The sequence below is a fragment of the Castor canadensis genome, chromosome 15 (genome assembly GCF_047511655.1).
Source record: "Castor canadensis chromosome 15, mCasCan1.hap1v2, whole genome shotgun sequence".
NCBI lineage: Eukaryota > Metazoa > Chordata > Mammalia > Rodentia > Castoridae > Castor > Castor canadensis.
In genome coordinates, this window is record NC_133400.1 from 13,137,235 (window position 1) to 13,150,564 (window position 13,330).

The following is a 13,330-nucleotide window of genomic DNA, read 5'->3' on the forward strand; positions in this document are numbered from 1 at the left end:
GTCTTTTTACTTTTGTTTTTTTGAGATAGGGTCTCATTAATTTTGCCTAGACTGGCCTCTAACAAACCTTCCTACCTCTGCCTCCTGATTAGCTGCTATTACAGTTACACCTCCACACCTGGCCAGCTACTTCAGCTTTAGTTATCTTTAGATGAAGAAAAACCAACACACAACTTGGAAGAAAATTTGACTCCTGAAGACACCAGGAGCACCATGTGGGGTGCGAATGAACATTGGGCTCTGGCCTAGCTATTACCCCTGGGGTGTATGGAGAGAGAATGGGAACTGAAAGCTGCAAGCCTGGGCGGAAGTCTCCATACTGAATCGCCTGCTGGTCCATAGCTGTGGCTGTCAAGCAGAGATGAGCACCAAAATCTCTTGGGAGTTTCTGAAAAAAAAAAAAAGAACAAACAAAAAACCCCAAACAAACAAAAACACCAGTGCTCTGGAAACCAGGCCTAGCTTGAGAGGCCTGTGGTGAGGCCCAAGTAGCTGGTTTTTCAAAGTTCCAGAGGACTCTGATGGCAGCCTAATTTAGATGGCTCTGTTTGGGCTTCAGAGTCAGCTGGCTGGACTTTGGCTTCTCTAGGTGAGATCACTTCCTGAGTTCAAGGAGAGGCAGGCTGTGGGGGCAAAGGCAGGGCTGGGTAGTATGCTCAGTCCTGCAGGCAACTGGGCTCTGTGAGAGTTGCCATCCCTGTCCCGGGGGAAGACTGTCCCCAACAGGGTCCCTTTTGTGAACTTTGTCCTGCTGCTGTTGGAACTTATCTCTGGGAAAGCAAACCTCCTTTCCTGTTGCCCTTCGCAGTCTAGCCTCCACCTTCACCAGAGGATAGGCAATAGTCTGCAGTCCCCACCCCACTCACAGCAGTTACTGTACCCAGCTTTGGGTTCTTGCTTGCCCCTCTCCGCTGTGGAAGGACCCAGACAGACATAAATATAAAAATCCTCTTGGCACATAAACCTGTATTTCTGGAGTGGGGTGCTAATAGGTCACCTGTGGTTATCATTAGTCCCTCCTTTACTCTAGGGTGGCTGATGGGGAGATTGAAAGAAATGTATGAAATCTAGAAGAATGAGAAGGAGCAGAGGCCCTCTTAGCAGGCACAATTCTGGTTCTGTTACCTTGCCTTTCTTCCCTGGCAAAAATCTGCTGACAAGGAGTTGTTTCAGAAGATCTAAACCCCCAGCAGTGGCTGCTAGCACCTCTGCTGTGGGCTGTGGTGTATGGTAGCTGACAGATTGGACCGAGGGGTCTTGAAGGCCTAGGGATTGTGACTAGAGTCCAGCATCTTCCCTTGTTACCTGGAAGTTCCTCTCCCTCCTCCTTACACCCTTTCCTTGCACTTTCTCTCCCAAGGCAAGCTCTGCCAGGAAGCTGCAGGGTCAACCTTGAGAGCTCAGTATGATCAGTGTTCAGTGCCTCAGAGCTGTACCAGGAAGCAGCCCTGGGCTATGTGGCCAGGCCCTACTCAGCTTCCTGAGGAATCAAGCTACTGACATGTTATCCCTTAGTCTTCTGGGTGGAGATTTTACCTTACCGGGTGATTTGATTTTAAAGAAACCTGGGGAATTGAGGCCGGAGTGGAAGGGTTGTTTTTGTTTGTTTTGGAGAGTGGAGAGAATAAAAATTGGAGTGAAATAAAAACCGAGACAAGGAACTGAGAAGGAAAAACAAGTCTCATTCTTAGGGAAGACTGTCCACTTTTGAGCAGGCAGCATTAGTATTCTAGAGAGAGGAGTCAGGACCACACAGATTCAGACTTGGAAAGGACCAGGGACAATCCAGTCCAATCTCAGCATCTTAGGGAAGAAAAGTGAGGGAAGACATGGTATAATTTGCTTGGTCCCAAGAAGAGTTGGGTGGCATGTGACCAAGGCCTCCTGGACTCTGAGACCCCTCAGTGGCCCTAGCCACTGGCCTCAGTCCTTCTGGAGAAGGCCAGATAGAGAATGGGGATGGCTTGTGGTCTGAATCCAGGAGAGGAGTTGCCACTACCTCACCCCATCAGTGAGTAGCCTGGGGCTTAGGAAGGGGCCAGGGAGCAACGTCAAAGTAAATGCTAAGGGAGAAAGTACATCCAGAACTGAAGGCAGCCAAGGACAAAACACCATAGGTTCAATGTGAGGGTGGGGCCTGGATGAAGCAGTACTTCCATCTGGGCTGGATCCTAGCTCTGCAGTAGAGACTGTGTGGGGTTTTAGATGCTCCGGAGTCAGATCTACCAGACACCCAATTCTAGTTCCTGGCAGTGTGACCTTGGGCAAGTTATTCTTCTCATGCCTGAACTTCCTCATATGTCAAACTGAAGAGAGCTGAAACCATTCTAGGACTACCTGGCAGGTTTGTTAAAGCAATGGATGCAACAGAATAGTGCATGTAGTCCTAAGGAGCCTCTATTAAGTGTCAGTCCTCGATTTGGAGGTAGATAATGAGGGACGGCCAAATTTCAATAGAAGGTCTTCTCCCTCTGGGGACAGAAAAGCCCCAGTCACCTTAGAACCTAAGGGGTTCAGAGTCTTCTGCCACCATTCCTTACAGCAAGTACTTGAATTTAAGGCCTCCTCCTGGGAGAGAATTCATGCCAAAGTCCCTGCTGTCATTAAATAAATCCCTTTAAAGCAGGAATATGAGTCCACATGCCCAGGTGGCTGATGACCAGACTAAAGTGGCAAGGATTCCTTGGAAAAGGGAAAGTCAAGGGAGCACTTTGGTAGACTGGATAGGATGATGTTGAGAAGGAAAGGGACATAATGGGATGACAGAGTCACTCGTACCCTGAGACAAAGAAAGCCAAAGGCAGCCTCACCCCAGATCTGCATGCATAAGACCTAGGTAGCATATGCAGGGCTGCCACAGCACAGCCCCAGAGCTGAGCCTCCAGTCTCAAATGAGCCTTGACCGGTTTCTCTTTCTGGCTCTCAATTAGCCTGCTGAGCCCTCTCCCTTGAGAGCCAAGAACCTCTTCAGTTTTTCCATTCCATTTTTCCTGGGGCCTGGACCATGAAAACAGGTGAAATCTCCCCTTCCCCAAGGACAAACCCTCTCCAAATACAGCCCAGGACACAGCAAGGTTATTCTCTGGGATCGCACCCTACTGAAAAGGGGCTGAGAATCCTGGAGATGAAGACTGGCTGGACAGGCTGAGACTTACACCAGAGAGAAGAGCCAACAGCCCCAAGACACCCAGTTTGCTCCCCTTCTAACTTGGCAAAGGTGGGAGAGGCTTGTGGGTCTAGCACTTCTGAGACGTCCCACTGAGTTGAAGACAGGGAAGGCAGAGGGCTGCCTTGGACAATGGCCCCTCACTGCACACATATGGTACTTTGAGCACCTTTATAAATCCTTTTTTTTCAGATGCCCTTAATCACTCCTTGGACCTACACCCCAGTGTCCTTTTTCTCCTAGGTCAAGGATTGTGCTCATGCTCTTCATGTAGTTGGTAGGTTCCAACTACCAACTACCAAGTCTAGAGACTCTACCACGAATCCTGCCCTCCAAATTTTCTAGAAAGGTATTCTCAATCTTTTCATTGCTTCTGCACCAGTCACATCAGCCATAACTCCCATCAGCAACTTCTTGATGGTGACTTTGAAGTTAAGGGGAAGGGGATGAGGGAAGCATAGAGTTCCTCCTGGTTCTGAGCAAGAGGCGGTGGCTACAGAGACCCCGATGAGTTTCTGCCAGCAATGCCCTTTCTCCTATTCTCCTGAGGCAGCCAGCTGGAGACATTCCCCCTAGACCTGGGCTGGAGGAGCGATGTTTCAAAGGGCTCTGATAAGTGAGGCTAGTGCCGAATGCTGCCTTGCTCTCAGTCTAGGAAGCGCCAACCATGCCTCGGGAGGTGAGGGAGGGAGGGTGTGAAGGACATGGAGGGTGTGGCCCAATTCTTCATTCCATCCCCTGCTTAGCATTCTGTGACCTAGAGATGAACACAAGTCCCTCAAGCGCTCCTATGCTTGTCAGGCCTCTCAAGACAGGCAGGAAACAGAGGACAGAGAGCATCTGAAGCTTGGAGGAAGGACTTTGGGCAGACGAGAAGCCTATCCTATTGATGGCATGTATGTCTCCAGACTCTTTTACAGAAAGTATCACCAGCCTCAGAGGGTTCTCGCCAACTGTGGCTCCTATGTGCTGAGCACTTGAGGTTCATGATCTCATTTAATCCTCTGACAAACCTGGGAGCAAAGCTTTTTTTTTTTTGGTTGGCACTGGGGTTTGAACTCAGGACCTTGTGCTTGGTAGACAGGAGCTTTACCAATTTAGCCATTCTGCCAGACCAGGAGGCTCCTTTCTTATTCTCCTTTTATGGATAAGGAAACTGAGGCTCAGAGAGGCTAGACTACTTGCTTGAGGTCAATCAACCATTAAGTGGCAAAGCCAAGACTGGACTGAACTGCCTGAGTCCAAAGCCCATACTCTTAGTCATCAGGCCCCCCTGCCACCCAGGAATAGAACATTCCTAGGAAGGGAGGCCACTAAATCATAACAGAAATACAAAATACCGAGTTACCCTCATCATGAGTGACTAAGACCAGTAAGACCCTGAGGTGACTGAAGGACAAGATGACTTATTGGGGATGAATGAACCTTGCTCCTGGGTGGGGTGTCGCACTAAGAAAACTTGTGAGGATAGACAGGTGGATGTGGTGAGCAGAGTCTGGTGGGTGCTTCATAATTTTTTTGGGAATAGTGATCTAGAAGGCAATTGTAGACATCATTAGTCACATTTCATGGACCCAGGGAAGTGAAATTCACTCCAGGTCTCTGGCAAGAAAGGGCCGGTGCTAAGATTCAGGCCTGAGACTGATGGCCCATTGTCCAGGCTGTTCACATTTATTCAGAGGAGACAGATGTCCTTCCCAGTCTTTTCTGAGACTGAGATTCCCCTGAGAATTTTTAATGCAGGTTGGGAGGCAGTTATGCTTGGGAGAGAGGCGTCGCCTGGGACCCCTCCCAGGCTGGCATCACTGCCAGGAACATGTAGATGCTCATGGCTGGAGCATGAGGGTCTTCAGGTGGCCAGCAGCTGTCTGGCTCAAAAGGCAGTTGACAACTGGCCTCTTCCGGCAGGGAAGGTAGTAGTACCCCTTTTCACATGGGGCTCCAGCAGGAAGCTCTGAGCATGTGTCCTGAACTCCATGCTGGGGAAATCAGGGTCACATTTTCATTTAAAAAACAAATAATTAGATCTCTAGGTAATGGGAGGATTTCCACTCCAGTGCCAAGAATATTAATTTGACACCTGCAAATTTTTTCTGATAAAAGGGATTTTCATACAATGTATACAAGGAACAGTCAGTAGAAAGGAAACAGCCACTTATCCTGAATAACGGAAAAGCAGAGACAGGGGAGGAAGCCAGAAGGATGTGGCCTATCCAGTTGTCACTTTGGCAGAACTGAGGAACAATGGCGGATGAGACAACCCAGTGAGGCCACTGTGCCAACTGGAATGAGGAGCACGGTGGTGGGGGGAGGGGACAGGACTATGTCTCCGAGTTCTGCCCTCTCTGTGCCCAGCTCTTGCATCATTAACACCTGGGTACATGTTTTCCCGTAAGGCCAGTGGCTCTCAGCCAAAGTGAGGAGCGTGGGTTTATCACAACTGCACAGACATTTGAAACAGAGATGACAAGCTGAATGTCCCAGATATATAAAGAGCTTCTTAAAAATCAATAAAAAAGGCAAAAGGTTTTGAGTACTGAAGAGGAGCTTTTCCAAAATACACACATGTCCACACCAAACAGAATCTTTCTCAAGAACTTATAGGACTAGAAAAAAAAGAAACAGGGATGGTAAGTAACACCACTAAACCCAAGTGCGCAATCTCCCCAGCTGGTTCTGCACTGGGTGAGACACAGGCATACTGGTTAAGCAGTTGAGTAGATGAGCTGACTTTGAGTATGGGCTCTAGCACCTCCTTGCTGTAAGTTACTAGGTTTTAGTTTTTGGAGGTGCAAAATGGAAATAACAGAATTCCTCCCAGAGAACTGTTGTGAGGCCTCTCTAATATGGTGCTAGCACCCCAGAGAGTTCCAATTTGAGATCAGAGCTGTGTTTGGAAATATTTGGAAAAAAATCCACCTATGAACACTTTCTAGATATCTTACAAAGAAAATTCCAGGAGTAGAGGACTTGCCTTATTCATGGCTGTACTTCCATTACAAGTACACAGTACATCCTCAAAGTGAGACAGATTTGGGCAGGGGACATTTAAGAATGGGATGCTGGTGAAGAACCAGGATATGGCAGAACCATGACTCACCAATGATTATCAAAGTCCCCAAATCTCTGCTGTAGCAATGGGAAAGATGGACTCTTTTCCCCTGTCACAGCATCTCCCCAACTGTCCCCCAAAGCAGATTTAATCATCTCCCCACAAGGCCCACAAGATGTACCCCAAAGCCCTGACAACATTTGGCACTTCAGCAAATCGAGTTTCCACAGCCGCAACCTGAACAGAGCAGTTTAATGGACTGCGTCTCTTCCCACTCCCTCTAAATGCACACGCTCACAAAGCCAATTTCAAGCGAAGTAAGCTGGATGGGATTAAACAACTCAATTTAAAGGACTGAAAACTCAGTTGCTTCCAGTGCAGTCCTAGGGAAGGCACCAATCAGCAGAGCTCTCTTTTTCCTTTCTATACTGAAATAAGGGCCTGGGTATGTGGTGAGTCACTCCCAGCTCACAGGCAGAACTGGGCTGTGTCCACCTGGGCCTTGCCATTCAGGGGAGTTGTGCAGGGGAAAAGAAGAGAGGGTATGTGTGTGGGGTGGGCAGGCAGGAGGGACCAGGGTAATGCACAGACCATCTGTTTGGAATTTTTCTGGAAATGCAGAGAATCTCAGAGGACTGAGAGGGTGATACCTGCCTGTTGGCTTCTCTCTTCAGCTCAGGTTCAGGAAAGCAACTCCAGGTTTCAGGACAGTTGTCCTAGGGCCCCATGTGAACCTGGGACCAGCCCAGGGAAGACCAAGCTGCCTCATTCCAAGGAAGTTGTGAGCAATGTCCTTCTCCCTTTCCCTCCAACCTCAACCCTCATCCACTTCCATGTTCCCATGTTCACACTGGGCAGTGTGTGTAGGTCTGTCAATTCTGTGCCCACTGCCACATGGAGACACAGGCCATTGTCCACAGTGGCTTAGATCCAGAGGAGGGAAAGGGGTGAGCCACAGCTCAGACCATCAGCATCTAACACACAGCCTGATGAGCTGGTATGGAAGGAAGGAAGGGCTGCGGCCTTGTGAATGGGTGTGCCCAGCTACTACTGCCCCTTAGCTGACAGGCAAGGGAGCACTAAAAAGAACTACCCTGACCCTACTCTGGGGCAAACAATTGTGAATGGAGGGGGGAAATGGTGAGCTGCTGGAGGAGACCCTCCCCCAGACAGGAGTCCCTCAAGCATTCTGCACCCCAGCCAGCCTCATTGACTGGCTCTGGTTGTTACTCCTGCTGCCTGGGATAGGGGTCAGCCTTTCCCTTTCACACCAGTATCTCTTGGTGACCCCAATAAAGCAAGGCTCTGGAGTCAGTTTCAAGCTGGAGGTCAAAGTTGAAACTGGAGCACAGTACAAATGAACAACACAACTAATATGCTGTGTGCTCAGCATGTGTGTAGTGCAGCAGGTGGAACTTCACATGGATCATTCATTCTCAAACACCAGGTACTACTGCTGCCCCATGCAACAGAGAAGGGAACTGAGGCTCAGGGATGCTAAGTACCTGGCTCAAGTTTGGGCAGCAAGGCAGATCCGGACCTTGCCCGCAGGCAGCACGACCCCAAAGCCACGTTCCCACCCGCCAAGCATTCTCCAGGGAAAACAAATGAATTCCTCAGAGCTGGAAACTCCCTTCTGTCATAGGTGTCCCCGAAGGACCAACAAAAGTGTCTTTATTCCCAAAGCCCAGAACACTAAACACAGCTTTACCTCTACTGAAATTATAGGATACTGACTTAACAGCACAATATCAACCAACCAAACAAGTACTTCTCAGCTATGAGACCCCACCAGTCACTAAAAAGAGAGGCTGGGTACCTGATGTTCTGTGAAGAAGGGTGGTATTAAGGACCTACCTCATCGGATTCATCTGATAGCGTCTGTAGTAGGATGGGAAAGAGGCTGTCTGTGTGCCGGAACATCTGGAGGGCAGAGAAGGGGGCACCCAGTGAGCTTTCCCCCTGCTTTAGGACTGGCCTTGGTGCAGGAAGCATTCTGATGGTCTCTACACAGACCACCTCCCTACCCACATGGCACTGAGGTTCCTCACAGCATCTGTTATTCCTCTGTTTGCCAGGGTTTCTCCAAAAATGCCATGCCCAAACTCTCTCAAGTGTTGGCAGGCCCTACAAAACCCAGGCAGACCTGAAAGAGGCTCTGAGGTGTGGAGGAACCTCCTACAGGGTGGGGCGCAAGCTCACCTTGCGGGGAGTCTTGATGTAGAGGTGATACAGCCACTTCAGAACAGCAATCCTGGTCATCATTCCGATGGTCATGTCTTTCAGGTGGCAGTTCAGGACCTGCACGATCCCATCAAGGTGCAGGGTCACTGGGGCCCTATCAGTACTGTGGGAGACACCAGAAGGGAAGTGAGGCCGCACACCGCCCTCTCCCGACACGCCACAGCTCTCCCTGGGCCCGCATACTCAGAACATGTTCTTAGCCACTGCCCTGCAGCATCATGGGCAGGCCCGAGTGACTGCAGGCACCTCACCTGGCTCAGGAATGTAGTTCTACTAGCCCAGCCCTGGTGGCTTGAAGGAGGTCTTACTTCTCTTCCTCTGCTTCTTTTGGTCCTCTCTGAAGGAGTTTGGAGCTTGTGGCTGGTTGGAACTATACTATCTGCATATGGGAAGAGAGGTCACCCTGCCAGGCTCCCACTCTTCACTTTCATCTTCCCAGCACCAGCATCGGAAAATACAGGTGGAGGGACCTCTCCAATGGCATGAAGCTGGCCTACCCAGCTGTGCTAAACATTTTGGATGTTTAGCATCCCCAGGACACTAAACCATATCTCTTGCTGATGAAGAAAAACTACCATGTGTAGACAGTATAGGGGAGAGCCCTGAAAACACCCCTTGACATTCAACAGGCCCTTCACCGGGCAACTGAGGAACATTTCTTGAGTGATGACAGGCACTGTGGCTTGTTTTCTTGCCACAGGATTTGGCCTAGGTGAGAAGGCCTGAGAACTGCCTGGGAAACAGAAACACTCTTTTGAGTCAGGGAAGAGGCAGTAGAAATTCTGCATATAGAAAAAGAGATTGTTCAGAACGTGCTTTTGCTCCAGTCAGGCCAGGAGACCCCTAGGCTCCCTCAGACCACAGCCTTGCTGATCTCCCCTCAGAGAAAAGTCACACTGAGCAGCCCAGGGGAACCTGGGGCATTGGTGGGAGACTGAGACAGCCCAAAGCATGGATCCCTGGAAGAGTCTGGGCTGTCAGGATGGTGAGCAGCAAACCTTAGGAGTCAGGGGGCACCCCTTCTACAGATGCATAATGCTGCATTTGCTGAGAAGACAGTGCAGGCTGCATTTCCTGAGGAGCAGGACCAGGTGGCTCCACTGCCCACCTATACAAAATCATCTTTCATGGCCTTTCAGGATGCTCAATTATTCATTTGCATCAGGAACTCAACAGCTACACTCTCTTTACTTGCCTGCAGCCTCTGTGAAGTTCATGTGATGTGAATTTCTACAGGGCCTGATTCTGAGCTCTGTAACTGCTAGGCAGAATTGCTGTTTGATATGGTTTGATGGTCCCCTGGTGCCTGTTTCAGGGTGAGAGTGGGCACATCCATTCTCAGGGGCCAGAACATCTAGGCACGTGATACAGTGACAGAACCCAGAATGGAGCCTCTGCGGGAGGAGGGCCGCCACCATGCTTTCCCCAGGAGTCACACGGCTGGAAGTTCATGGGGTATTTCGAGCAACTCAAAATATCTCAATGCTTTGGGAGCCTAACATCCAGGGAAAGCAAAATGTAGACAGGCCCAAGGTGGCAGAGGTGGATCCCAGTCAAGGTCTTAATCGCTGTCTTGTGCTCACTGTCCAACAGAAACAAAGCAAGCCACAGATGGGACTCCACATTCTCTAGTTTTTAATTGAAAAAGAAAGGGCTGCTGGAGTGGTTCAAGTGGTCAGAGCATTTGCCTAGCAAGTGTGAGGCCCTGAGTTCAAACCTCAGTGCAGCCAAAAAGAGACGAATAAGTAAATAAAAGGAAAACGCATCAGGGGAAATTAATCATAATTGACCCAATATATCCAAGATACCACTAGCATCTCAACATGCAATCAATATGATCAATATAAAGATTAATGAGATGCTTTATATTCTGCATTGTGTCCTAACCTTTGAAATCCAGAGTGCATGCATGTCCCAACTCAGGTGCTCAGCAGCCATGCGGGTGCCTCCGATACCAGCATAGTAATCCATGCCAGGGCTTCCTCAGCATTTCCTTGTCGGCTCTGACAATTTCCTAGACACTCCTCCCTCTGCTAATGGCTAGCACTTCCAGTCTTATCTCCAGGTCCCCATCCTGGCTAGCCTCCTGTAGAGCTCCTTCTGGAGTGTTCCTGTGGCTTGGCTCTTCTCCCTTAGCCACAGATCTCATGGCTAGAGCAGCTCTGCCTCAGAAGTGGAGAAGATGCCCACTGCAGATTAGGGTCTTACATGAGGCAGATGGACAGTGAAGGATGGCTACATCTACCTCAGCCCGTTCTTTCACAGCTCCATGTTCTGAACTCTGCAGTAAGTCCCTTTCCAGCAGGAGCCACAGAGTGGTCATGTTGCTGCAAGGGGCCCAGGGTATCACAAGTACTCTGTGCCTGGTAGATCACTGCCACATCTCAGCTGAACTGGGCCACTGGCAGGAAGGCCTTGTTCTACTTAGCTGGGTGCTCAGAACTGCACTGGCCTAGCAACAGCCCAGACCTGGAGCTGCTGGAGGGGAGGAAGGAAGGAAGTGCCAAAACTCTTCCCAGAGCAGGAACAGAAGTGAGTATAAACCTCGGAGTAGGGGAATAACAGCTTTGATGACATGGTAATGAAGGTACTGACATGATGACGAACACTGTGGAGTGCTTTACTGGCCAGCCTTATTTTCTCAGCAGCCTATGACCCGAGTCATGTTATTTTTCCTTTGGAGATGAGTGAAATGATGTACACAGACATGAGTGACCTAGTCAAGGTTACACAGTCAGGAAGTGGTGATGCCAGCATTCTGAACCTGAGCAGTCTGACTCTGGAATGGAGGAGTGCCACCTACCACTGGCACTGCCTCCCAGTAGGGGTGGCAGATTCCGGACAGTACACAGCAGCATCACCTTCAACATCTCTTGGCAGGAGCAGCAGAGCAGCAGCCCCTCTTTGGCTAGGGCAGCCCTGACAGACCCAGGTGTGGAGGAAAGGAAGTTATCTAACACACTTTCCAGAGTACTTTCTTGTCAGAACAGCAGTCAAAAGTTCTGTGGGGAGAAAGCAGCCACTTGGGGAAGCCCATGTGGGACACCCTCTAAAACCAAACAGGGCCTCTGGGCTCTAACTCACAGGAACGCTGAGCTGCTTCTGGCCAGCCATGGTGGCATCTCCTTCTGGTAGCCCTATGCTGCAGCCGCGCTTTTGAACAAAGGAAGGACTGCATGAAGTTGGAGTGTGAACCAGTAGCAAACATTGTGTGTACTGACATTCTCCTCAACTTCCCCCACAGCAAATGCCAGCTGGGGCAAAACTCCCAGATATGGTCATCTGCAGGCTGCTGGAGATGCAGATGTCAGCCTTACACAACTAAGAACTTCGTAACTAAGAGAAACCTCACGGTTCATGCAACCCAATCCTTTGATGCACAGAAGAGCAAACCTGGGTCCAGAGACAGTATAGGACTGACCAGGCCATGAGGCCAGTGCTGAGAACTCATTCCCTTGGCTGGAGATATACTCCTGGGTCTCTCTTCCCTTGGCTAGTTCAAGATGAAGGTCATGGGAAGCAGGTACCCACCCAGGCACCAGGTAGATGGATTTTAGTGTCTACATCAGAGAAAGGGCAGGTCAGGATCCCATCTGACCTTGAGCAGGTGGCTCTCAGCTGCTTGGTCAGGTGGGGCTGGCTTCTGAGCTCTGAACACGCTGGGGCCTTCCTAGAGGAGGCACACTGTATGATGTGCTCAGCTCCCCTCAGCAGAGGAGTGGAGCTCTCTCCACCCCGGCTAACCTTAGCCATTAAGAACAGAAGGGAGCTCATGCAGTTTAAAATACATTTCTACATCAGTTCCAAAAAGTCTAGACGAGTCACTCCTGGGGCTTCTGAGTTATTTCAAAGTCTGCAAAACCCCACTTGCACCAAGTATTTTCTCATAAAGCATCTCATAACTGGTGTCTTACACATACATGTACTACAATTTCCACGTGCATGGTGCTGCTGTGACTATTAAAATGCTGACTTACCGAATAATGCTTCTGATACCACCAATAAATAATAATATGCTCCAGTGGTTTTCTGAGAGATGGCACTCTATTTCTGTAAAGTCTAACTTTTTATGGTGTTCATATTACAACTCTAATTAAATTAGAAGAAATGTAAGTCTAAAAATAGAGTTGTTTCTGAATTCAAAGTTACCTTTTTAAAAAAAACACAAGATCATTATATATTCTTTTTCAATCAGCAGTTGCTAAAAGTTGGGAAGCACTGGTTTCTAGGTCTTTCTGTTTTTTTACAAATAGGGGAGCCAGCTATACCAGGAGACCAGTTGAATGTCACTGATGACAACAGTGACAAGGTTCTGGACACCAGAGGGAAGATTGCTCAAATAACAATACCTGTTTGACGACTCCTATCAAATGAGTCATGGAGGCCAAGAGGCAACTCTTCTGGAACTCTTCAACTGCAACTAATGAGGCTAAACAGAGGACTTGGAACCAAACAGAACCAGCTTGAATTCTCACTTGGTCACTAATTACCTGAGTGGCTTTGAGCAAGAAGTTAGCCTCTCTGGTCTGTTTCCTCACTTGTATGATGGAGGATAAGGAGGGTCTTGTGAGAATCGGTGTAACCAAGTATGACAAAGTGCCACTGCCTATATTCTCTACACACTTTAACTCATTTACACCCCATTCCTCTGAGGCCAGTGCTATCACTACTTGGTTTACATATGTGGCAGAGTAAACATGTGAACCAGGCCCTTGGTTCTACCACCCCTAACACTTCTGGGAGGAAGGGATGTGCCTATTGCATAGATTCTTTTTTTTTTTTTTTTTTTCATTTTTCTTTTATTATTCATATGTGCATACAAGGCTTGGTTTATTTCTCCCCCCTGCCCCCACCCCCTCCCTTACCAC

General features: G+C 49.0%; 1 protein-coding gene across 4 annotated transcripts in view; it reads right to left on the minus strand.

Moving 5' to 3' along the window:
* Positions 1 to 13,330, minus strand: part of Vac14 (VAC14 component of PIKFYVE complex) — a 109,293-nt gene that overhangs the window by 64,039 nt on the left and 31,924 nt on the right. For all 4 annotated transcript variants that reach the window (XM_020181692.2, XM_074055705.1, XM_074055706.1 and 1 more), the window contains 2 exons: positions 8,421 to 8,565; positions 8,076 to 8,141 (listed from right to left, as the gene is read on the minus strand). In XM_020181692.2, coding sequence (XP_020037281.2) covers positions 8,076 to 8,141; positions 8,421 to 8,565 — 211 coding nt within the window. The remainder of the gene's footprint in view (positions 1 to 8,075; positions 8,142 to 8,420; positions 8,566 to 13,330) is intronic.